This window comes from Pelobates fuscus, chromosome 4 (assembly GCF_036172605.1).
Source record: "Pelobates fuscus isolate aPelFus1 chromosome 4, aPelFus1.pri, whole genome shotgun sequence".
NCBI classification, from domain to species: Eukaryota; Metazoa; Chordata; class Amphibia; order Anura; family Pelobatidae; genus Pelobates; species Pelobates fuscus.
In genome coordinates, this window is record NC_086320.1 from 126,189,083 (window position 1) to 126,216,533 (window position 27,451).

The following is a 27,451-nucleotide window of genomic DNA, read 5'->3' on the forward strand; positions in this document are numbered from 1 at the left end:
TAGCTTGATGAGCGAAGCTTTGCATCCTTGTTCTGCCAAATAACAAAGAAGACTAATTGAGCACTTTTCAGTAGTGGGTATATCATCTCCACAGAGCAACAAATCATCCACATACTGGAGCAGAACAACTTCTGGGTGCTCAGCTTGCCATGGGTCAAGGATGGTGGCCATGGCCTTTGCAAATTGACTTGGAGAATTTTGTGCCCCTTGGGGCATGACAGTCCAGGTATACTGTTGCATCTCATGGGTGAAAGCAAACAGGTATTGGCAGGATGGGTCCAGTGGGACACTGAAAAAAGCATTTGCTAGGTCAATGACTGTGAAAAATTTTGCAGATGGTGGGACTCCAGAGAGCAGAGTATGGGGATTTGGTACAAGAGGGGTGTCCAGGACGGTAGCTTCATTGACAGCACGGAGATCCTGAACCATCCTGTACTTCTCTGGCTCACCTTTTGGAGTTTTCTTTTTCACAGGGAATAATGGGGTGTTGCATTCAGATTTACATTTCACCAGGGCACCCTTCTCCAAGAGTGCCTTGATGTGGGTAGAGATGGCAGCAGCCTGTGCTGGTTTTAATGGATATTGTGGTTTTCTTGGTAACTTAGCTCCTGGAATAAGCTTTACCACCACAGGGGGAACATTTAGGTGACCTATGTCCTCTGGGCCTGAGGACCATAACTTGGCGGGCACCTGTGTTTTTAATGCCTCTGGGAAATTGGACCTTAATTCTGCTGCTTTCTCACGGGGCTTTTCTAAATGCAGCATTAGAGGCAAGGAGCACAAGGCTGAGGTGTCTGATTCAGATAGAGGTGTGGACATTTCTACCTGCCCATCCGGGGTGAAGGTGATGGATGCTTGCAGGCGTGAGAGAACATCAGCACCTAACAGGTTAATTGGGCATGTGGAGGATACCACAAAGCGAGCAAGCAGGCTAGAGCCAACTCGTAGTGGAGTTGTTAAAGGGCTATGTCTTGGCTGGCCATCTACTCCAACACAAGAGACATCAATATTTGACAGAAAGGATGGGTCTGGCAGGTCTTGTTCTCGCAGAACACTACGGGCTGCACCTGTGTCAACTAGAGATGTGGTAGGGTGGCCTTCAATGGGCAAAGTCACTGTGGCAAGTGGCCCCCCCTTATCCCCTGTAGACACTGCCATTACAGGGGTTACAGACACAGGCTTGCCAATTTCCTAATCATCGGGTTCCTCAATTATCGGAACCTCTTTCTCGGCCTTGGGGGCCGGGGCAGGCCTGGATGGCTTTCTTGGCTCTCTCTTGGGTTCTGGGCAATCACTTTTAAAATGCCCCTTAGCCTTACAATTAAAGCAATGGCCATCCTCCGGTCGGACGCCCTTGGGAACAGGGGTAGAGCGGGAGACCATGAGAGGAGCTGAAGTGGGTCTTCTTGGGGTCTGAGCAGATTCTAACCCTCTGGCAACTAAGAGCAGGGTATCCAGAGGAACAACCTTATATTCTGGGCGGGCAGCAATAATTCCCTTGCGTATAGAGTCTTTAACACCTTGGACAAACGCACCAGACAGCATTTGTGAATGAATCTTGTCAGTAAGATCAAACCCCAAATCTGTAAACATTTGATACAGTCTTGCATGAAACCTTTCCACTGATTCTCCTTTATCTTGAATAACATCAGTAAGGCCAGCAGCCTGATCTGCAAGTTTGTCCTTAGCCCATTCTCTTAATTGGGTGCAAAAAGTTACTCCAGAGGGGTAATCAACGTCACTGCTGAGCAGATCTGTACTGAGGTGTCGGGCCATGCTTGGCCAATATGCATCCCCTGCTTTAATAGCACAAATGCTCAGTAGATCACGCCATGCGGCGGAATAAGTCTTTTGAATTTGAACTATCCCTCGGTAGAAGGGCATAGGCTGCTTTTCTGGGTCAGGGAGTGATTTCATTAGAGCACTAGCTTGAGTGGGGTTGAAAGCAACATACTTAGGAGGGGCCCGTTCTCCCCGACCCTTGTGGCCAAAGGGGTCATCGATAGAACGATGAGCTGAGGCTCCCGCAGCAACCTCCGATGAGACATGGGACACCCTGTCCTCCTCTTCGTCATCGAATTCTATGATATTGGCTCTCTTACGCGGTGCAGGGCCCACGTGAGGTGAAAGGATCGGGGGTTGGGAATGAGCCCCAGATGCAGGGGTGGCTAGCGAGTCATAACCTGGGGACAGGTAGTCACCGGGGATTACCGGCATCAGGGCTGAACTGGGGGCCGCCATATTGGAGGCGGGGAAAGGAGTTGCATTAGGATTAAGGGAAGAAGTGGCGGCCATGTTTGATATGGGCACTTCCGGGGCAGACTGAGCCGGACTGGGCATGACCGGAACCTGGGGAGTGGCTTGGGGAAAGGGAGGGTAACCGGGGTAGGGCAGGGCCATGGGATATGGGAAGGGGTAGGGCCAGGCAGGGGAGGGCAGAAGAGTAGGGTGGGTGGGTACATTTAAGGAGGTAGGATATTGGACTGGGGCGGAGTTGGTTATGGGAGGAGACAGGACGGGATTGGTAGGGATGGGTGCAGAAGGAGGAGTCGGAGCAAGGGAGGGAGGGGTAGTTAGTTGGGCGGATGCTGACGGGAGGGGATTAGTCATGGAGAGGGATTGCAGGGAGGAAATGGCAGATGAGATGTTAGGATTAGGCATGGAAGGGAGCGTGGGGATGGATGAGGATGATGGGACTGTTAGAGAAGGGGAAGGGGTAAAGAAAGATCCGTCAGAATTCAGGACCGGGCAGACAGGGGAGGTGATGGGATGGGATTCGGGAGGATCGGGAGTGGGGAACATAGTCAGCTGGCTATCACCTACTGCTGACTGAACCTTGGGGATAGACATCCCCTGGGCGCCATTTTTGGGGCGCCGGCTGAGGGTAAACCCCAGCAACACAATTCTTATGATACACAAACAATTTTACACCTTTGTGATTTATCTCTTCCTCAACCCAACCTTCTAACTGAATAGCCTTCGCTACTCTGTACCATGCTTCAGCAGTCTTTAATAAACCATTGTCTGTAAGCTTGCCTTTCATTTCTGCCAGTAACTTGCGCCAACTTTCTGGTTGTAATCTTCCACATGTCGGTACAGCAATTTTACATACTTTTGCAATCTTCTCAACACCTTTAACCATCTCTTCACCCTCTCTGTTCTCTACTAAATCACATGCTAACCAGCCCTTGCTGGGCTTATCTAAATCCTGTCCCATAGTCCCTTTACCCCTATACCAGCGTCCTAGATATAGAGAGAGAGAAGGAAAATTGAACAGGAACGTCTACAATGCTCGACTGCCACCCGAGAACCGTGGGACTTTCTCAGGTGCTTCTTCCCAAAACGTAGACCAGTCACTGAATCCGCCTACCCGGGGTGGTAGACACGGATTGGAGCGAGGTGAGAAGTGTGTGACCAATCACTTCTCTTTTAAGAGGAATGGGAGTGGATAGTATAATTATATAGAAAGTGTAGAAAAGATGAAAGGCAAGGAAAAAAATCCTTAGAGACAGACACAGGAGTACATGAGACTCCTCATTAAACAAACAAGACAACAATACAGTTGAAGTACAGTGCATGCATCACAGTTCAAATAAAATCAACAGTAATTCCTTTCCTTTACTCGTGTGCTTACTCCAAAGTCACCTCCCTCAACCCCGTAGTGTCTCCACTACCTGCAGCCGCGGAAAACAACTGACACCGGTCCGAGTTCCGCCAGCCTCCCTCGACACAGCAGCCCACTAATAGTGTCTGCGCTACCCTCACCCTTGTAGTGCCCCTATAAAAACCCACTTTATAAGTCTCACTACTCCGTGGCGATGAAAACAGCAATGCCTGCTCGAATTCATCCACCACAAATAAAAAATTGGAATGGCTCCAGCTCAGCGCTCAAAGCTGGAGGGTACCACCACTCTGCAAGCAGAGTAACGTGCACAGAGAAGCTAGCTAGGCTATCAAAGTGACACAAGAAGGATCCCCAGGAAACTATGAGTCTACACAATCTCCACAGATCCAACACACCTCTTTTTCCCTACAGCCCCAGCCACGAGGCTCCTAAAAGAGTTAAACAGGAAAAGATGACCCCCAGGAACACATCCACAGGTCAACCCCCCTTTTTCCCTACAACCACAGCACCGTGGTTCCTAAAAGGAGTAAAACAGGCAACAGAAGACCCAGGCAAATCCCCTCAGGTCCACCCCCCTTTATCCCAAAAGGGGCAAAATACAAACAGATAGACAGATATACTGAAGACCCAGGCAAGTCCCCTCAGGTCCACCCCCCTTTATCCCAAAAAGGGGAAAACAAGCAAGACAGAACCCCAGGCAAATCCCCTGCAGGTCCACCCCCCCTTTATCTCAAAATGGGGAAACAGGCAAACAATTCAAACACACCCAGGCAACAGATAGACTAAAATGCAGGTAAACAAGTGAGTAACGAGGCACCGGGCAAGATATTACCTGTCTTTGATGTCCTCCCGGGAAGCAGTCACAGACACGTGGACGGGTCAATCAAAGGGGCCGGAACATACCGGTGGCTCTGCAGAAGTCTCTACCGTGTACCTGGAGGTGATCAATCTCCTTTCCTTCCCCCCGGATTCCTCCGTCCACCCTTGTCTTCCTTAGGACGGCTCACCGGCCGGACATAGCCCGATGCCCCACGTTGGGCGCCAAGTTGTTATGGTACTTTTTAGCAGTAAACCAAAATGTTTAAATGTCTATCTGTTCCTGTCCAAATCAATAAAATTAAATTGCGTATATACGCTGAAGTAATTAAGTCTGACACACAAGGTTCAGGTTAAAATAACTTCGAGAAAATTTATTGGCAAGTGATTAAAAAGTGGACGCGCAGGCCCTTTTAAGAGACATTTTACGTCATCATTGATTATTAGAATATCAGCAAATAAACATCATTAATTGGATTAATTGTTAAGTGTCGGGATTAGTGTCCACCTATCAATATTATTAATTGGCTCAAAAACTAAGTGGTTAGTCCCGTGCCCACCCACCAAGAGGTGGGATTGTTCTGGACACGGGTGGGGACAAGGGGGTCTTGAGCGTCATTTTACACGGTCGGTGATCTCAGGCCTCGTGGCCAGGTGCAAGGTCTCTTATGAATAGAACATTTCATTACTACTGTGTTCTCATGGCCTTCAAATTATACTATGTTGCAAGTTTAAGGAAAAGTCAGCAGTTCCTGTGTTAATCATGTCTTTATAGAAAATACAGTCTTTGTCTATTGTATTAGATGTGCTGGGAAATTCTGTCATGTAAGGTAGTTTTAAAATGAACAAGTTAGGTTATGAGGACAAAATGGAGGATTGAAGAAGTCAGGTTAGGAGGACAAAATGGAGGATTGTCACAGTATAAAGTTAAAATGGAGTTAGTGCAATAATTCAATACAAGTACAATAAGGATTTTTAATAATCCCACATCACCCTTAAACCACTCAAGTGTTGCTTTAGCAGTGTGTTTGGGGTCATTGTCCTGCTGGAAGGTGAACCTCCGTCCTTGCCTCAAATCACGCACAGAGTGGTACAGGTTTTGCTCAAGAATATCCCTGTATTTAGCACCATCCATCTTTCCCTCAACTCTGACCAGTTTCCCAGTCCCGGCTGCAGAAAAACATCCCCACAGCATGATGCTGTCCCCACCATGTTTCACTGTGGGGATGGTGTTCTTTGGGTGATGTGCTGGGTTTGCGCCAGACATAGCGTTTTCTTTGATGGCCGAAAAGTTACATTTAAGTCTCATCAGACCAGAGTACCTTCCTCCATACATTTTGGGAGTCTCCCACATGCCTTTTTGCAAACTCAAAACGTGCCATTTTATTTTTTGCTGAAAGTAATGGCTTTCTTCTGGCCACTCTGCCATAAAGCCCAACTCTATGGAGCGTATGGCTTATTGTCGTCCTATGTACAGATTCTCCAGTCTCTGCTGTGGAACTCTGCAGCTCCTCCAGGGTTACCTTAGGTCTCTGTGCTGCCTCTCTGATTAATGCCCTCCTTGCCCGGTCCGTGAGTTTTGGTGGGCGGCCGTCTCTTGGCAGGTTTGCTGTTGTGCCATGTTTTTTTCCATTTGGTTATGATAGATTTGACGGTGCTTCTGGGGATCATCAAACATTTGGATATTTTTTTATAACCTAACCCGGACTTGTACTTCTCAACAACATTGTCCCTTACTTGTTTGGAGAGTTCCTTGGTCTTCATGGCAGTGTTTGGTTAGTGGCGCCTCTTGCTTAGGTGTTGAAGCCTCTGGGGCCATTCAAAAAAGGTGTGTATATGTAATGACAGATCATGTGACACTTAGATTGCACACAGGTGGACATCATTTCACATTATGTGACTTCTGAAGGCAATTGGTTGCACTATAGCTTTTTATGGGCTACATAACAAAGGGGGTGAATACATACGCACATGCCAATTTTTTGTTTACTTTTTTTTTTTTTTCTTATTTCACTTCACCAACTTAGACTATTGTGTTCTGATCCATCAGATACAATTCAGATTAACGCACAATCTGCGATTACATAAAGGTGATAGCTCTGCAAATCGAGATATCGAGACAGGAGGATGCACACTCACAGTCGGAATTAAAGCCCTGAACGAGTGGAGTAGCTCTATAACGTACAAAATATTTGGATCCACACATTCAGAGTTAGTGGAGGGTCAGTAAATTCCTCTGGCATCACATACATTAGACTAAAGGGAATTATGCAAGTTTCATAAAAAACACTTTCCAGACCAACCAGAATGTAATCATGCCCTTTGAATGTATTAAATTGCACAGTATGTTTACTTGTTAACTGTTTTTGTTATTATACATGGATAAATGTAAAATGTATATTCTCATTACTCAGTGTATGAGAACTGAAAAAACCTAAATAAAAAATAAAATAAAAAATTCAGATTAATAAAACATTGAACTTAAGGCTGTAATGTAACAAATTGGTAAAAGGGGGTGAATACTTTTGCAAGGCACTGTAAGCAGGGAGATATGTCGGAAATTTAGAAATACTTGAACAAATCTTCAGACTGCTCAGCAAGTCCAATCAGACGATGAAAATATATACAAATCATTTTACATCTAAATAATTTTCAGCGCAACAGAAGTATTCTCAATACTTTGGTGTAAACATACAGCACCCCCTAGTGGAAGACATGGGTGAATTACATTGCATAGTTATTCCATTTGTAAGCCCATACGTCACTGGAAAAATAGAAAAAACACTATCCTGTTTATTACCATTTTTACTTTAATAAACAAACTCAAATACAAAATGTTGGTTTAATAAAAGAGTAGCCAAAATAAACTTATATGTAAAACTTTAATATCATATAAAAATATATTTTCAGAATTGTATTTAGCATTGATGAAAAGTCTTGAACTATAAAAATGTTTTTATAGAAAAATGCATAATTACAAAACAAGCATATTTAAGAAAAAATAAATTATTTTCTTCTTGCAAACTGTCCTTGGTAAACATAGTCTGAATGCTTAGAATGAAGAGGTAGTGTGTGTGTGTCATAACACAGAGCGATATTTACATGCAAACATTATCCACACAGCACAAGCAGATTCTGGGTACGTGAAAACACGCACTCTGACAGCAAGTCTGATCTGATCCCCACGGCAGGATAATATCTCATCACAAAATGGAGATCTGCGGAAATATTAACAAAACAATCAAATTCTGAGGTCAGAGTAGAAAAAGCAACACAGAATAGTAGAAGCGGGCTTGCCAGGAAAGTTATTAAACATGAGGAAGTGGATTAGTCTCATCTTAGTGATATTTAGGAAGATAGTGTGTATGTGTATACACACACGTCCCTAAAAAAAACTGACAGTGACATGTATGACTGTGTAAAGCAAACACACTAAAAGCCAAAACGGTTAAAAAAAAAACATCCTCAAGTCTTGGGTGCACAGATTTTTTTTTTCTGCTACTGGTAGTAATTTCGATCATAAAGAACATGCAGTTTAGGTTTCATTTATTGAGCTGAGTAAGCATTTTTCACTCAATCTCTGTGCATTAACTATGAGAAATCTGTAGAGAGGTTTGTCCAATATACTTTCTTAAAATATTGCGAGGATTTTGCAATCTCACAGCTGAGGAACAGGTCATGAACAAAGCTGCATATACATTTATAGTGTAGTCTGTAAAGGCAGCGACAATGTATATACTCCGCTATTAATTTTAAGTTGTGGCACAATTACTGGGTGTACTCAATTCTAGCAATGAAAGCAGTGAAGAACGGACAAGGTTGGATAAAGTCACTTGTACAGGCAGTAAGAATTTACTTTTTGCCATGAACTGTAACATATTGCAAACTCTAAGAGGACACGGTGGTGGTCTAAGAGGACAAGATGCTTTAAGAAATTGATACTTTGGCAAACTAAGCCATTCAAAGCAGCATAGTGTAATCTGTAAATGCAGTGATCATGTACATAAAACTAGGCTCTTACACTGTTACACTGTCAGTGACGGTACAGATGTCACAGATATTGATTTTTTCTAACGCTATGAGCTCTACAATGTGTATGTGCTTTTTGAGGGAATTAATGCTTTTTGAGAGTAATTTGTCTAATTTGCTAGAAAAACAAAGAAACAAAAAAGGAAGCACCCAAATAAAGTTATTGTATTGCATTTAAAACCCAAATAAATCCAGATACCATTTTTCAAGCAAAAAGCTTACTTAACGATCTGTGATTTTTGCAATGTGTTCTAAATCAGGCTGCATAAATAACTAATCTTATGTACAGAGGGTCACCTACTTTACTCCAATCTTTAATTTAATACAATTACCGTATATACTCGAGTATAAGCAGAGTTTTTCAGCACATTTGTGCTGAAAACCACCCACTCGACTTATACTCGAGTCACTGTCTGTATTATGGCAACTTACATTGCCATAATACAGACTAGGACCGCCGGGCTCATTACAAGCCCGGCGGTCCTGTTGGGGGCTGGCAGCGAGCTGTAACTTACCTTTCCTGCAGCTTCTGTCAGCTCCCCTGTAAGTCTTGCGGTCTGAGTGCCGCGCGGAGCGTTGCCACGGTAACCCACGGCAATGCTCTGACCCCGCGGCTCTCACGAGACTTACAGTGGAGGAGAAGGGAGCTGACCGGAACAGAGGAGAGAGAAGGGAGCTGGCAGGAGCTGCAGGAAAGGTAAGTTACAGCTCGCTGCCAGCCCCCCTCCTGCACAGCCCATCCACTGGACCACCAGGGAATGAGAGCCCCCCTCCCTGGCCATGTATCAAGCAGGGAGGGGGGACGAAAATAAAATGAAATAAAAAAAATAATAATATTACAATTAAAAAATAATTAAATATTAAAATTAAATAAAATAAAAAATAATCCTAAAATAAAAAAAAATAAAAAAACATAAATTTTACTTACCGTAAATTTATTTTTCCTGAAGATTAGAGGCAGTGCTTATACCACAGGGATATCCAATCTGGAGGGAAAAAACAGGCAGGCAAATCTCCAAACATTTAAACCCTCCCCTAATTACCTCCTTTCCCATAAGTAGCAGCTCCTCCTGATCATACACAGAAAATACATAAGCCAAATAGCTGCAAAATTACTGAGTTTATTAGAAAAAAGGGGCGGGAATGTAGCATTGCCTCTAATCTTCAGGAAAAAGAAATTTACGGTAAGTAAAATTTATGTTTTTCCCTTCAGATTAGAGGCAGTGCTTATACCACAGGGATATAATAAAGCAGATCCTGAGGGCGGGTTCATTTCACTACAGCTTGAAGCACCTTGCGCCCAAAAGCAGCATCCTCCGAGGCCAGTATGTCCAACTTGTAGTGTCTTGAGAAAGTATGGAGAGAGGACCAAGTAGCAGCCGAACAAATCTGAGAGGGAGATGCAGCTGCTCGGAGAGCCCAAGACGTCGAAACCGCTCTAGTAGAGTGGGCCTTTATAGGGCCTGGATGTTCCATGCCATTCTTGGAATAAGCCAACAGAATACAATCCTTCAGCCATCTAGCCAGAGAACTCTTCGAAACCTTCATGCCTTTCCTAGTGCCTCTGAATAGGACAAAAAGACTATTATCCTTCCTGAAGGATTCCGTAGATTTTAGGTATTGTAAAAGACATCTCTTTACGTCTAGGCAGTGAAATTTGCTTTCCAAGGCATTAGATGGATTCTGACAAAAAGTCGGTAAGACCACTTCCTGGTTGACGTTCGAAACCGAAAAAACTTTAGGTATAAAAGAAGGATCGAGCTTTAGAACCACCTTGTCCGGATGGAAAACTAAAAAAGGAAAATTCGCCCGAAGAGCTTGAATCTCACAAATTCTTTTAGCTGATGTAATAGCCACCAAAAAGACCGTTTTTAACGAAATAATCTTCAGGGAAGCTTCCTCCAATGGTTCAAAGGGCGGCTCACAAAGCGCTGAAAGAACCAAGTTAAGATCCCAGGGAGGATAGGTTTCCCTAACATAGGGCACCAAACGAGTTAGAGCTCTGAAGAACCTCGAAATCAGAATATTAGAGGCCAAGCATCTGAGGGAGAAGAAACTGATAGCAGAAACCTGCAATTTCAATGAAGCAGGTTTAAGACCTTTAGCAAATCCCATCTGAAGGAAACTTAGAATCTTCTGGATGGATGCGGAAACAGGGTTGACTTTAAATCTACAACACCACTGACAGAATATCTTCCAAATTCTAGCGTAGATCTTTGAAGTAGATTCCTTGTTAGTTGCCAACAGGATCTTTATCACTTCAGTATCCAGACCGTTGCTCTCTAGAATCTGGCGTTCAGAAACCAGGCCGTCAAATGGAATCTTCGAAGGGTCGGCAGAGGCACCATGGCGTCCTCTAGTATTTCTCTTGAAAGTGGGAGCTTCCAAAATGTGGCCCCTGGAAAATTCAGGAGAACCGAGAACCAACTTCTTCTTGGCCACCATGGAAGGATAAGGATAATACGTACACTTTCCAGTCTTACTTTTTGAAGTATTCTGGGAATAAGCACTACTGGCGGAAAGGCATAAGCCAGGTTGAACTTCCATGGAACTGACAGGGCATCTATGATATCCGGCCTGTCTGTTGGATTTAGGGATGCAAAACGTCCTGTCTTCCTGTTCATTCTGGAAGCCATCAGATCTATCTCCGGAACACTGAAGCGGTCTGTGATGAACTTGAAAGTTCTGCATGACAGGGACCAATCTGCTTGTTTCAAATGATGCCTGCTCAGGGCATCTGCCACCACATTGAATTTCCCTGAAATGTGAACTGCTGAAATTGACATCAGGTGCACTTCTGACCACAGCATGATCATTGAACAAAGGCTTTCTAACTTTGTTGATCTCGTACCTCCCTGTCTGTTCAAATATGCCACTGTCGTTCGATTGTCTGAGCGGATTTGAATATGTCGATCTTTGATAAGCATCTGAAATGCCAAGAGTGCCATCCACACGGCCTTTAATTCCCTGAAGTTCGAGGAATTTTTCATATCCTTCTCTTGCCAGGACCCCTGCTTCTTGATGTCTCCCAGATGGGCCCCCCAGCCCAGGGCAGAGGCGTCTGTCGTAATTATAGTGAAGGACTTCATCCGGAATGACAGACCCTCGTGCAGGAATCGAGAAGATGTCCACCACTGCAGACTTCTCAAAGTTAGCTTGTTGAACCTCATAAGCCCATCCAGGCCGAGTTCCTGTCGATTCCAGACTTGCAGAATGTTTCTTTGTAGAGGTCTCATTCTGGATTTTGCCCAACCGACTGCCGGGATTGAGGCTGTAAACAGACCCAGTAAGCCCATGGCTTCTCTGATTGAAAACACAATTTTTCTTCTGAGATTCCAAATTAATCGCTTGATTTTTAGTTTCTTCTCTTCTGGCAGGAATATCTTCATTGCGATAGAATCCAAAATCAGACCCAGGAACTGGATCCTTTGAACTGGCACTAGTTCCGATTTGTTGAAATTTATTAGCCAGCCATGCCTTTCTAGCGATTCTATCGCTGTCCCCAGGTCTAGCTGTAGTTGACCTTGGGACTCTGCAATCAACAGCCAGTCGTCCAAATACGGAATGACAGAGATGCCCATACCTCTTAGAAAGCTGAAACGACTACTAGCAGCTTTGTGAATACCCTGGGTGCTGATGACAGGCCGAAAGGTAATGCTCTGAACTGGTAATGTTTGATTACTGATCGGCAGCACACAGCGAACCTTAGAAGACTTTTGCTGGATTCTGCTATGGGCACATGAAGATAGGCATCTTTAAAATCCAGGGACGCAAACCAACTTTTTGGATGAATAAGCAGAGTAGCGGACTTTATTGTTTCCATGAGGAACTTCTTTTTGATAATCCACCTGTTTACGGCTTTTAGATCTAAAATGGGTCTGAACGAACCATCTGGTTTTGGAACCAAGAAAAGTCTTGAATAGGTGCCCCGAAAACTTTCCTTGAGAGGAACTTCTTCCACCACTCTTTTCAGTAATAGAGTCGATACTTCTCGCATCAGAGAGAGTTCCATCTCTAGAGAATGAACCTCGGAACATAGAAACATTTCCATTGGGGCTTGTGATAATTCTAGAGCGTATCCGTGTTTTATCACTGTGAGAACCCAGCGATCTGATGTTGTTCCTTTCCAGTGCTCTAGGAAGTGACTCAGCCTTCCACCCACAGGCCTGGCGTCATAACGTTTTATTTCTTCTGTCAGAAAATCTTTCCTTCTTCCTATAATCAAAGGCTTTTTTATGCTGACCCCTGAAATAGTTTCTACGAAAGGAACTTCTAAATGAGGGAAGCGACTCCGCTTTACGTCTTCTAAACTGCTTCTTAAATGATTCTGGTAAAGCTTTCCTTCCTTCCTTCATCTGTTTTAACAATTCATCCAGTTTTGAACCAAAAAGTCTTCCTGGTTCAAAGGATAGGTCACACAGTGAATTCTTAGATGCTGTATCTGCTGACCAATTTTTGAGCCAAAGCGCTCTTCTGGCGACTGTTGAAGTACCTATACTCTCGGCCGAAATTTTTAGGCTTTCTGCAGACGCATCTACCAAAAAATCAGATGCCATCCTGATATTCTTTAATAGCTTTACCGGGTCTTCCTTAGTTTCTCCCGTATAAACTTTTTCTAGTTCTTCCAACCAAAGTCTTTGGGCCTTGGCAACAGATGACCCTGTAATCACAGCTTTAGCTTGGGCTGCAGAAGATATGAACAACTTTTTTAAGGAGGAGTCAATGCGTTTGTCCATGACATCCTTGAGCCCGCTTGTGTCTCCAATCGGTAAAGTAGTTTTCTTAGAGATTTGAGCAATAGGAACGTCCACTACAGGGACCGTATCCAGCTTACAGTCTTGTTCCGATGCTAAGGAAAAAAGAGTTTTAAAATGTCTAGACAGAAACGGCTTGTGACTAGGGAATTTCCACTCTTTTAAAATCAATTCCTTAATCTGTGGGAGAAAAGGAAACACTTTGGACTTTTTCCCTGTTTCCTCAATTCCAAAAATGCACTGCACTTCTTTAATCAATGTCCCAATTGCTTCATCTGGGAAGGCAAACTCCTCATCTGAAGAATCACCACCTGAAATTTCCTCATACTCAGAACCACTAGTTACTGAACTAGTATCAGAAGCTTCCCAAGATCTCAGTCTTTTCTTAGCATGTTTTACAACTTGCGAATCTTGGGCAACCGAGGCCTGGACTGCCTGTAATGCAGCCGACTGCATATCCACAAATGTTTGCTGCATACTCTGTTGCAACCAGCTGAGGAAAGTAGACATTTCTGTTCTTTTTGCTTCCTCTGAAGCTTCTTTAGAACACACTGAGCAAAGTTTCTTTTTATAACCATCTGGCATAGGTTGGCTACACACAGAGCAGATTAAATGCTTGGCTTTAGATGAACATTTCCCCTTTTCAGCAACTTTATCCAAATTTTCCGGATTAGACATACTGAAAAGAGAAAACAAAAAAGGGAAAACAATCAAATTTTTCTCCTTATCGATTCAGGCTAGGACCCATTTAATTAAAAACTTAATCAGTCTTACCTTAAATGGCCTGAGAGTGTGTTGGAGGGCAGGTGAGATAACACTCTTTACAACCGATCTGAGAGCTCCTGGCAAACAGAGGTTGCTGCTGGTAAATGCTCATATAAGTCCTGAAACCAAAGAGAACGCCCAGTTCAAATTTGGCGCCTGAATCAAGGTTCGCATTGCGCATGCGCATAGCGCTTCGCGACTCCCTAGTGGAACGCAACGCAACCTGTGTGTGCGTTCCACCGCAGGACTTCCCAGCCGACGCACGCCTGCGTCCTTCGTCAGACCGGCACCTGGCACGGCATTAGACGGCAACATAAAACTTGAGGGACCACGCCGTCCGGCGTGTTAAAGGCTACTTACCCGGACATGAAGGAAGCAGTGCCCCCAGAGCCTCAGCCCTTCTCACCTGCTTCCTGGAGAACCTCCTGTCTAACCTCCCCTGCCGGAGGCAGGCAAAGAACTGGGTATGATCAGGAGCAGCTGCTACTTATGGGAAAGGAGGTAATTAGGGGAGGGTTTAAATGTTTGGAGATTTGCCTGCCTGTTTTTTCCCTCCAGATTGGATATCCCTGTGGTATAAGCACTGCCTCTAATCTGAAGGGAAAAAATAAATTAAAATAAAAAAATAAAAAATAATAAAAATGCCCTCCCCCACCCAGTTCACACACACTATACACACTAATACAAACACACACTCTGAATTATATACACACACACTCTACATTATATACACACAGTGTGTGTATATATAATGCAGAGTGTGTGTTTGTATGAGTGTGTGTGTATATAATGCAGTGTGTGTGTTTGTATCAGTGTGTGTATATAATTAAAATATTTACATAATTTCATAGCCCCAAGTTTTACCCTTGACTTATCCACGAGGCATAACATATTTCACAATTGTTGGTCACAAAACTGCACTCTACTTATACATGAGATCGACTTATACACGAGTATATACGGTACACTTTATTTTACTGAATTTTCAAACTTGTTAACCTGTTTTTGTAAATCTTATACATGATTTGTAGGCAATTCTAAGTTTACAAATACAATTGCTATTCATGTAAGTTTCTTAACCCCTTAAGAAACAAACTTCTGGAATAAAAGGGAACCATGACATGTCACACAAGGTGTCCTTAAGGGGTTAAAGGTCCACTATAGGCACCCAAACTGAGTAATGCTTTCCTATGGGTGGGTTTGAATGTGCGCGCGCCTCTGGCCATTTTAACCCCTTCAGCGCCGAGGGGAAGGGGGGCTCTTCAAGAGCCGATAGTGCCAGGTTTTCCTTTAATTAATGTATCTTTGGATTTAAAGGTTAATCATTAATAAAATAACCATTAATAAAATTACCTCAGACATGTAGCAAATGCTCTCCTTGCATTTCTATGGACAAAATGAATAGGGAATCCCTTAAAAGTGTGGCCATTGGGAACAGCCCTTCTTATGGAATCCTGAAACTCCTCATTCCCAGCACATATTCCTGTGGTCCGCTCAATCTCATATGAGGCTAATGCAGGCGTTAAGAGGTAGGATAGATGATCTTCCCAGACAGTGGTGAGACCTAAATCCTTTATAGTAAAATGAACGGGGAATACAATATATCACGCATGTTAATTATTTGCATAGCCAACTATTGTTTAAACCAAGGTCAGTACCATAATTCACCAATTTTAAAGGAATTAAAATGAACATTGAACTTAACTCTTGTGTGGCTCATTTTAAAGTCCAAAATCATGACAATTGTAGGTTATTGTGACAAGCCCCGTACGGTCCCAGTCTGTGAGATAAAAATGTACTAGCATTTTGGGAGAAAAAAAATTGAATTACACTACTACTGAAAGTAACCTGTCAGACTTCCATGATGCATGTAGCTAGCAAGATAGTTTAAAATGAGGATCCAACTCCAATTGAGGCTGAAAACAAGGAAAGTCACTAAACCAGGAATTGTCAATCGAATTGGAAATTTTCTATAGCAAAATATAGATGCTGGAACTGTTGCAGAATACATCCATGTTTGCTATTCTGGCCCAGTTATTTTTATATTTCCTGGTACAAGCCTGACCCTTTCAGATTTTGTGAATTACCTTACAAGGACACTATAAGCACCAAAACAACTTTAGCTTAATACAGCAGGTTTGGGGTATAGATCATGCCCCTGCAGTCCAACTGCTCAATTTTCTGCCAATTAGGAGTTAAATCACTTTGTTTACACAGCCCTACTCAAACCTCCCTGCATGTGACTTACACAGCCTTCCTAAACACTTCCTGTTAAGAGAGATCAAATGTTTAAACATCCTTTACTGCACATTCTGTTTAATTTAAAAATTCTCATCTTGTGCACGGTCTACAATAGCCTGCAAGAGTCTTGTGTGTGATTAAAATTACAGAACTGGATATAAGAACTTCTAAAGAAAGTTTAACATATGATTAACATGTTTTTTCATGTTTGCTGTTAGAGTCACAGCCAGGGGAGGTGTGGCAAGGTCTACATAAACAGAAACAAAAGTGATTTAAGTCCTAAATGGCAGAGAATTGAACAGTGAGACTTCAATGGCATGATCTGTTCACTAAAACTGCTTCATAAAGCTAAAGTTGTTTAGGTGCCTATAGTATTCCTTTAAATGTTCATCCATGCAGGCAGCCAAATAAAAGGGGGGGGGGGGGGCTTTTCCATTGTAATATGCCCTTTTGGGCACTGTGGAGAAAGTCACACCTCTCAATTTGTTGTAAAATCTGTAAAAAAAAAAAAAAAAAGTATTCCCGAACTTCCCTGCACTGCTCTTCCATGCCCCCTCCTGACATCACTGGGCCACACGAGGTCCAGCTACAGGCTTCTCATAATGAAGTTTGTTTGTTTTTTCACCCCAATATTGCACGGAGGGAGGCAGGAGGGTGGTAAGAGCTAGCTACTTGGGTAGCTTGGTTGTTTTTAACTTTTCATGGTATGTGAGTGGTGATTTGTCTGTAGTAGTCTCTAGCTATAATCTGATATTTTGGAATGTGTAATTGCAAAGCTACATTAGACTCTTTTATTTAACCATTGATAGGAGAGCCTTGAGCAATGCAAGTAAATAAGTGGTTAAGTCGTGGTAGCACTCTTAGATACATCCTTATATCGGAGAACCAGCCTGTGGTATTAGGAGGCTATATGTTTTGCAATATATCCTTTTAGCATTAGGCACAAGTTATCCTTTACAAATAAATGTTCGTTTTTTCATTACATAGTTGTGTGTTTTGTTTTTTTGGTTTGTTTTACCTTTTACCCCAAATCTCCTGGGTTTATGTAGTCATATGTATTATACCTAATCACTGCTACTGTTAGTGTTACAGACACTCAATTGATACATAGTTACCTCAAGTATCATTATACCAAGACAGATTAATATTTTGACTCCCACTGAGCATCTAGATTAAGTAGCATTTTGTGTAACAGTTGTTTTTGTTATTTTTCTAAGGATCAATTGTGGTTTATATTGCTGGGTCATGTACCTTTGTGTGATAATTTTTTTTTTTTACAATATTTATTTAACTTTTTTTATGGAAAGTAAAGTAGTTAGACAGGACCAACGTTTACAAAAAAATAACAATGCAAGACATAAATCATACCTTGATTCTGCAATCCCTGTACCTAAGGATACATGTACAATTGTATAATGTAGGTAACGGAGTGGTTAGAGTGCCGCTTTTTCTTTTCTATTCCCTCTTTCTCCCTCCTCCCTATCCTTTTGACAATCTCAGTTTTTCATTCAAAGTTTCTCAATGTATTACTACATACAGTCCTAGCATACAGGTGGGAATTAGTTACAATAGTAGGTCGATCATCCCCCCCCCCCCCCTAAAGTATTACTACTCCCCTGTGGGTTTGCAAGGAGAGGTTCAGGTCTACAGGTATCATCTTACGTGTTCAAGGGCGTTGTTTATGCTTGGTTTGTCGCTCAGGTGTGTAACTGCCCTTGTGCACGGAACATCCACCCTATTCACGTTCGCCAGTTCCCTGCCCCGTGACCATTACCTGGTTCACTGTTGGGTCACATAGATGCCAGGGCCTAGCGGTCGTAGCGTAAACCACAGCTACCTGCACCCTCTGCGAGTTACCAACCTGTGCAGCCTGTTAAGTGGGCTCTCGTGAGGAACCACCTCGAGAGGGAGAGTGAAACTATACTAGAATAGTTGTCCTGAATTAGTGCTCCCGTCCCGCCTCCTCCGACACCCCCCCCAGAGAGCCCCCATGGCCCCGCAGTCTCCTGTCGCCTTTACGGGCACAACACATTGTGCTTTATGTGTGGTCTGTACCCAAGTGGTAAATCCAGGTTCTCCAGCTCTCCACATGCTTCTTCAGTCTTCCTTTAGTTGCGACAACCCACTCTTCCAGTTGGCAGATCTCTTCTACTCTGCTGAGCCAGTCATGGAATGTCGGAGTACTTTGTGTGATTATAAACATATGTCCTTACTATATTCACTCCAAAGACTGAGATTTAATTACGAGACTCCATATGTATATATTCTTTTGTTAGGTAATGGGTTTATTATAATTCTTTACTGATTATTTGAGTCCTTAAATACTTCTGATTTCAATACATTTTTTGTCCAATTTTGAATAAACTTTCCTTATCATTTTTTGGGACTTGCTCATTTCCATTTTTCCTCTTTTAGTAGGGGTCCTTTGGAATTCGTTATTATTCTCCAATGCCCTGTGGATTATGCCCTTGCAAGCTCCCCAACACGACTTATTGATTCTCTATAGGGATCAATCTATACATTATTATTTGAGATCAGATTAGAATAACTTTTCACAATCAATTCCCTCTTAAAGGAGCAACATCATAAATGTTAGTCTTTTCAAATGTTCTTTTTATGCTAAAACACAGTTTATTATGGGGAGGAATTTAAGTTCTAATAATTTATTTTTGTGAATAATTTTATTGTTTTTGTAGCTTTGTGTTTCCCTGAGGTGTACTTATTTTATCTAACCTGGATTGAATAATGACAAAGTAGTATTAGTCTATGAACCTTACCTTCCTGTACTCCGACACAAGGAATCTCAGTTGTAACTCAAGGTCATTACTTTCTGTTGCAGCATCAACCACTGAACTGCAGAGCGGGGGGAATGGAGGAAGGGAAGTGGTAGATCCTGGGGAGCACACAGATTTAATGGCTTCCTCACTCATAGGCTTCCATCTGGACTCATCGTTCAGATCAAAAACACATAGTTCAACAGAATCCGAGGGCTGGCAGTTGGCCAGGAAACACTGGTGATTAAAGATGCAGCCAATCAAGCGGTATGGGTACTCACACTTGGGCTGTTCAACCATTGGTGGGGCATCGGGATTAATTGGTTTATGCAAATATCTGCAGGATCAAGATGTGCAAGAATTATTAACATTTTAAATGATGATCAACCTAAAGTTTGTCAATAGTAACCATCAGGTAGTTCACCCTGAAAAGAAAAAAAAACAAACAAACACAAAAAACATATACACACACTTGACAAAAGTGCCTTATGTGTTTTGGCAGAAATAAACCTCAAGGTACCAACCTGTGTCCATTCAAGCTCTCCCAGAATGTGACCGTGCCATCTGTCCCATATGTCATCACCCAAGTGTGAGCAACTCCCTTTCCCTTTGTCCCGACGCAGACATAAGCATCCAACCCAAACCCAAGCAGCAGGCTGCACAGAAGGTTACAATGATCCTCGCAGTCCCCCTTGACAACAGAAATATGAAAACAAAAATATGTTTATAATGACCTTTTTAATATGTTAGTTTCTATTTCAATTTAATCTCACAACATTTATCAAATTCAGCAACGGCCTTATACATTTTGTACATTATTTTTTTGTACATGCATGATAATAAAATAAATCTAACTTCTATCCCTATCATGAGACGTAATTTTTTGAAAGTTTTTAATGAAAGAGGAGGACCCTACCAAAATATTTCTAAATGAATTGAGGAGTCTATTACAAATAGGTTTAGATCTGAATATTTTATCAATAACAGAATTTAATTTAATCTTCAACTCTTTCTGCAAAACTGCTATATTTTACTTCTTGCCGAAGATTCATAAGAATCTACTAAACCCTCCAGGAAGTCCAATTATTAGTGGCATAGATTATTTATCGTGTAACCTTTCATTTTACGTTGATTATTTTCTCCAGTCACTGGTTGCTCTAATCCCGTTTACATATAAAAGACACCAAACATATTTTACAGATTATACAAACATTAGAATTGAAATCTTCCTATCTCTTAGCTACAGTGGATGTGACATCCCTTTATTTTAATATACCTCATCTGAAGGGCCTTACAGTCAATAGGAAGATTTTGGAACTACAAAGTGATTTATGTGATATACAAGTTGACTTTTTGGTTAAATGCATTGATTTTTTTTTTTTTTACAGCTGTGTGGTGTCGCCATGGGGACGAGATTTCCCCTGAGTTTTGCCAACTTATATGTTTCCCATTGGGAGTCATTATGTATCCACCTGGGCCCTTGTCTCAGGGGCGGTCTCGTCCAATGGCGACGCTACATAGATGATGTTTTGATAGTGTTGGAGTGGTCATCTGAAAGTCTGTTAGCCTTCATTAAGTACATTGACCATAATGATTATAATCTCCATTTTACCTATTCCATACATGCAACACAGATCGATTTCCTTGATCTAACCTTGTATGTGGAACAAGGTCAATTACATTCAAAAACCTTCTTTAAGCCAACTGATTGCAATACTGCCATTAACAGTAAGAGTTGACATCATCCCTTATGGCTAGATAATGTTCCTAAGGGACAAATGACCTAAGAATGTTTGATGAACAATCCAAGTTAATAAAAGCTAGGTATATTAATAAGGGGTATAATTCCAAAAGAATGGATAGAGATGAAATAGTGGTAAGGAATTTAGATAGACCGTAACTTCTTATAGATAACAAAAATAATAATAAAAATAAAAACAGAAAACGAGTTAGGCAAAATAAGTTTGAATATGCTTTTGTAACCCAATATAATGTCCATGCAAAAAAGATTGAAAAGGTGCGGAAAAAAAACACTGGCATATCCTCCAAAATGACGACATCTTAGGTTACGATCATCCCTGACCGTCCGGTTATGATTTTTAAAAAAGCAGATCACCTCAAAAATAAATTAGCTCCAAGTTTGCTTCCAGATGGTAAAAATATGAACCAAAGAACGAGAATGTCAAAAAATGAAAAGCAGAGAGGGGTTGTGGTAACTTCTCAACATGTGTACACCAAAAGAGTGTTACAAAGAAATGTATTGGTACTTACACTCAGAAGGAATACAAAATTAAAAAGTTTATACAATGTTCGTCTTCTTACATCATTTACATGCTACAATGTGGCTGTGGGGCCCAATATGTAGGCAGAACAACACGCAAATGACATTTAAGAATATGAGAACATTTCAATAATATACGAAAAAGGAAGACTGACCACAGTGTCCCCAGACACTGTAATACATGTCCATTTTTTTAGTGCCATCATTTTATAGCCATAGGAATAGATCAGATGGCAAAAAAGAAGCCCATTGGATTTTTAATTTAAAAACCCTTTAGTCAGGTCTTAATATAGATATGGATTTGGCTGGGTTAATTTAATTCTTAATAAATTTTTATCTATCTAATTTTGCTTATTATAACATTATGTATGTATGGATTGTCAACGGACATCTTCTGGGGCTTTTTCTTTTTTTTTATATTATATATTGTAATTTTTATATATACATATTTTTCTATTTTGTATTCATTATTATTTTGTATTTTTATTATTTACATTTATTTTTATCTATATTCATTCTTATTTCATTTTATTTATTATCCATTTTTAATGTATTTTTGAAGTTTTTTCTATATTTAGATACACACACACACACACATATATATATATATATATATATATATATATATATATTTTGGCTTTATCCCCCGGGACGCGAACGCCAGCTGATCGGAAAGTCTGAAATTAAGAAGCATATATAAATAAGAACTTGGACAATGTCCCAGATCCCTGAGGAAGTCCACAACCTGGAGGAAACGCGTTGGATACTATTTGTGGGACTTTTATTTGATTTTACTGTTCCTTTTTTTTCTGTCCCTTTTGTTGGGCTACTGTTTGCTGTTCCACCTACCTTTTGCAGTGCACTGTTCCACTTTGGGTGGAGACAAGCCTGAACATATTGCCCCCTTGTAAGTGCAATTTTAAGCATTAAAGTGTATGGTTTTACTTTATTACGCTATTGGCTTTCCAGACGTCTTGTGAGTTTTCTAACTTCCCCCTCCCTTATTCCCCTTTTCTTCTGTGCTGTATAACGCTATGTGCAGTTTTTTTTCTCTTATAGATATTGTATTATCAGGTGGTATTCATTCTCTTTAGTGTGGAGCTTTTCCCCTTATACTGTGTATAAGTACTTGTTTTATTTTGGTTTAGTGGTGTTGTGAGGTTCACCATAATAGCTAATTTTTCACCTATACACCTCAGACTCAGACTTATGTTTTTTTACACCTTATAATCTACAGCCAACTTCAGCCTTTATGCAATTGTTACTTTACGGTCCAGGACTAGCTCCAGTTAGCTATTTAGAAAGGCTATGATTCAGTTGAGGTTAATATATTTTTTTTACTGCATGGTAATGTTGTCCAGATTCTTTAAGTTTGATTCTTCATCCATGCGTGATATATCCTTATTTCTCAACTAGTGATAGGAGTTCCCCAAAGGGTCCGCGCACTAACAGCAGGTAGTACATCAAGAGTTGGCCATCTTAGCAACCCCAGAAGGTGACTGGCTGTGAGCTACGAGCTACCCGCTTAACCCGACGGCAGGTGTCTACTCTGCCCAATTACAGTGTGCAGGGAGAATGGAGGCAGTGAGGGAGCTGTAATCTTCATGATTTTCCAACACTGCTCCCTTGCGCAACCTGCGGTGATGCCGACATCACTAAACAGTATGCGAGGGAGCAGTGCTGGAAGAGCACGGAGATTGTACAAGCCCCACACTGGACCCCTGGGAAGTGATCCACTCCAGCTCTCCCAAAAAGTATGGTTGGGTGGACTTTTAATAACTTGCGAGTGCATTCAGTAGAAGATTTAGCTCTCTATTACCCCTTGAACAAACTAATTTTAGGAACCAACATGATTGTATTGTTAGGGGTGGACTAAGCATTCATTAACATACACACATTCTATGCACTAGATACAATCCACGTAACTTACCACCACGTGAGTTACAGGATTATGATATATATATATATATATAAATAAATACATTAAATGATTAGCAAGCTAACATATATTTAGCTGAGGTGTTAACAGGTACCAGAAATACAGTTAGAACAGCAGCAAGTGAGTTGGTATACATACATATATTTTTTTACATAATATATAGAAGTTGGGTTTTTTTCACAGTATAGATCCTTGACCCGCGTGAAAGACTAGACATCACCATTAGGTTATGAAAGACAATTTAAGAGACCCTAAATATTACAGTTCATTGTAGTGGTAAAAGTGCAACAAGGCTTTGTGTACATTTCTGTGGTATTCAGTCAAATCAATTTAGAGCGGTTTGACAGAAATCTGGCTACCCTTGTCCCACTTTATTGCGGTTCAGATAATGCAGAAGATACACTGGCTCATTATCTGTCCTAAGACATCGAACCTTAAACTGTAATCATAGGCTGCGAGCACCTACCACTCGCAGTTTATGAATTCCATTTAAATTTAAGCAGCTTTTGATCGGTACTGCCGGGCTGGGGTTTGGGTGTTGAGAAGAGACCCTGTTTTTGTCAACCCACTAGAAAACACTGACGGAAAGCTAGGGAACAGCATGCAAAAAAATGTTTTTTAAAAATGTTACACATACGATTTAGGAATTATAATGTTTATACCTTATTTCGGCAAAGAAAAGCCAAAAGGGTGCACCACTGTTCTTGTTTGCCACCACCCCCAACAACCGGAGCCTTCTCAAAACCCAGGACACTGACAAATCGTGCTGCTTGCCGTGGAGTGTCCAGGAGCCGCCCTGATCTGAGAGGACGAACATAGGAACACACTGGACGGTTTATCCAATTCTCATCCTAGGAGAAACAAAGAACGTATTATATAATATGACATAACATTTTGGGTAATTATTCAGTCAACCTCCTATTATAACCACAGACAGGTAAGCAATCAAATGTGGCATTGCACAATTTTTAAATAACATTTTACCACTAATATAATTTTATAATGTCATAGTCAGAGAATGTTTGGCTACAGCTGCATAAACAGCCTTTTTTTCCCCCTGTATTTTTGCAGTGCATGTTCAACATCACAGATATACATAGACATGTCATATTTCAACAGTATGGAGTGTTAGAGAGAATTAGTAATGTCAAGGTTACTGCGCTATTTTTAAAGTATAGATTGCAAGAAGAAGTAAGTTGCTTAGAATTCAATAAAGAAGGAATCATATAGCATGGTATAAAGCTTGTAAATGTTAATTAAACTAAAATATGAACTGGACACATGCAGGAGGGGAGTATCGGAGGCTTAGGTTTCTGCCTGCGTTGGCAATGTCCCATGAGGTGTAGAATGTAGAGACAGGACCCCAGGACTACATGCCCATCGAATTAACCCCTTTTAGCCTATACCCACAGGGTATACATAACTTGGAGGTGACTTGCCAGGGAGCTACACGCACGCTTGGTGAGGAGATGCCCGGCCACAGAAACCATGAGGAGTGGCTCAGAGGTGACTGTGGTGGTCTTTTCATGTAGCTTGGTACAGATGGTTGTATAGTGAGACTCAGCACTCCACGGCAGCGGCGGGCAGGACGTCGGTCCACAACTTGCTACCTCAGCTGGTAGTGCGGTTTCCGCGGCTTACGTCGCATTGATGCAGTCGAGTTAGGAGCCATCTTGCGGGTACTGCCATCATGATGAAGAGGTGCACTTTGTTTCCATGCAAAAGGTGAGCCAAGACCAACAGTCTGCAAACAGTCTGTCTATTTTTTCCAGGATTGAGGGCTTCATGTCTTGTGGTGTGAGTTCACAAGTGGCGTCCGCCATTGTGTAGGAGGCAGGTGGGCTGCAGCCTAGAGGGTACTGCTGGAAGGCTATCACCACAGCACAGGTAATGATTACCGGGATATCCCTCACTGGTAGGGGGGGAAAGAGTGGGGAGACCACGAGCTGTCTTGTTGCCAGAAGGTAGAGGGATCAGCCGCTTCCCTGCCCTTGTCCGTGAGTAGGCCCCTGCTAGGCCGCAGGTCAGTCCCCAACGAGATCCGAAGAGCTTGGCCAGAGGAACAGCTAGAACAGCCACCGAGGGGTCCACCCGGTTACCGACCAGCGTTGGCTGCCTGAAGTCTGCAACTCTGGACCGCTAGTTGTCGATTTAGGCAAGTTTTTTATTTTTATTCCCTGGACTGATCAACACAGCAGTCAGGCTTCGCCCTGCATAAAAAGACTTAACTCCTAAACAGCTGAGAATTGAGCAGTGTGCACCATAACTGCATCATTAGGCTAAACTTGTTTTAGTGTATCCCTTTAAATTTTAAAATCCAAATTTAATATAGATTATGTAGATAATTCATATTAGCAAAGCTATTTTCTGAATACAATACTATAAATGCCAACCTGTGCAAATATCTTCACAAGCCTTGTGTTATGTGAAGGTCGAATTTGTAAGTATTCTCTCCACCACTGTTTAGCATAGACCAGAAATAGCCTCTCCTTCTCTGCCGTTTTCTGACGTTCTATGGAAAGCTGCCAGAGGGGGACAAAATGAAAAGTCATTCGCTCTGCAAATTTCGATGCAGGAACAAAGTGCAGACATGCAGGAGTGTTATTTAAAATTAACTTTTAAATAGTGACATTATGTAAATTCAAAGAGTAAACCTAGAAACTAGAAACAAGTGTGTGATTCAGATATCGTCTTGATTAGAGGCAATGGAGGTACTGCCTATTAGTTGCGGAATTTTAGTATTTCAAAAAGGGCAGTCCAAGAACCTAATCAGGTTCTCCAATAATCTAGTGCCCAGAGCCTCTTCCTGTGCCTCTCTGCAGAGAATGGATATCCTTGGGGTGCCATGGATTTTCTGTTTGTCAAACTGCTTACAAATAGATTAATAAAAAAACTAAAGCCAGTGTCTAACTCTGCAAGCATCATTCGCAGTACAAAAAGCTTTAGTGGTGATAGTGCTTACAGTGTCCTTTTAAAGAAATCAGTTTCTGTGGAATAAGTCAACTTGCAATTGGAAGACGAACAAAGGCCCTTTACCTGAGTTTTAACGATTTCCTGAGATAGAATCTTGCTTAATGGCGGATACAGCTCAAGTTTCACATTCAAAACGCCAACGGAAACTTTGCATTCGGCTCCTGGGAACCAAAAACATTTTTTAGCATGAGGGCTATAGAGTTTTGGGATTCAAATACAAAAAACAAATGAAAAAAACCTATATACAGACCGAGTCATCACCAGGACAAGGAAACTGGAAAACACTCAACACCCCATATAGTATTACATAAATTTTACAATAATAAAAAATCCACAAAGAAGACTTATTAGATTTTACTGAAATGAAATGCCTTTCAAATAGATACAACAACTTAATTAAAAGGAATATATAGCTGTAAAATGTGTTTTCGCAGCATTAACGGAAGTGAATTTGAGAGTTATTGATGCTTCTGGAGGGCTCAAAGAAAAATGCTGTATGTCAGCATGTGCCCATTTTCTTCAGCAGTGCAGTATGTACACACTACAAGCTAATGGGACATCTAGCACCAAAACAATTTTAGCTTCATTAACCCCTTAAGGACCAAACTTCTGGAATAAAAGGGAATCATGACATGTCACACATGTCATGTGTCCTTAAGGGGTTAAAGGAACTTTACAGGCACCAAAACATCTTAAGCTTTACAGTCTTAATGCTCAATTCTCTGCCATTTAGTTAAATAACGTTTGTTTCTGTTTATTCTGACCTAGCCACATCTACCCTGGCTGTGATTTTGCACAATGAACAAAAAAACAAAAACAAAAAAAGTTACAGTTCAGTTAGATGTTAATTTGCTTTATATGTTTTTTATCGCCTGCTCTGTAATTTGAAATTTACTCAAACACAGGAGGATTCGGCAAGGTCTAGAATGCAATTAACAGAGCAGGAGATAAGAAATTCTAAATTAAACATTCTTTACAGTAAGCGTTTAGGAAGGCTGTGTGAGTCACATGCAGGGAGGTGGGACTAGGGCTGCATAATCAAAGTGATTTAACTCCTAGATGGCAGAGAATTGAGCAGTGCACCTTCAGGGACATGATCTATACACTAGAACTGTTTCATTAAGCTAAAGTTATTTTTGTGCCCATAGTGTACCTTTAATGGAGCAGTTTTAGTTTATAGTATAGAATAGATCATCCCCCTGCAGTCTCACTACACAATTTCTCTGCCATTTACAAGTTAAATCACTTTGTGTA

General features: G+C 41.5%; 1 protein-coding gene across 3 annotated transcripts in view; it reads right to left on the reverse strand.

Moving 5' to 3' along the window:
• Nucleotides 1-7,463: 7,463 nt before the first annotated feature.
• The window catches only part of CEP76 (centrosomal protein 76), a 34,488-nt gene continuing 14,500 nt past the window's right edge, over nucleotides 7,464-27,451 (reverse strand). For 2 of the 3 annotated variants that reach the window (XM_063451576.1, XM_063451577.1), the window contains exons 7-13: nucleotides 26,261-26,358; nucleotides 25,618-25,746; nucleotides 23,887-24,075; nucleotides 19,529-19,695; nucleotides 19,008-19,341; nucleotides 15,343-15,560; nucleotides 7,464-7,659 (exon numbers count right to left, since the gene is read on the reverse strand). In XM_063451576.1, the coding sequence (XP_063307646.1) occupies nucleotides 7,521-7,659; nucleotides 15,343-15,560; nucleotides 19,008-19,341; nucleotides 19,529-19,695; nucleotides 23,887-24,075; nucleotides 25,618-25,746; nucleotides 26,261-26,358 (1,274 nt within the window). In that variant the 3' untranslated portion in view covers nucleotides 7,464-7,520. Of the gene's footprint in view, nucleotides 7,660-15,342; nucleotides 15,561-19,007; nucleotides 19,342-19,528; nucleotides 19,696-23,886; nucleotides 24,076-25,617; nucleotides 25,747-26,260; nucleotides 26,359-27,451 lie in introns of those variants that run through there. The other variant, XM_063451578.1, reaches the window with a different exon arrangement.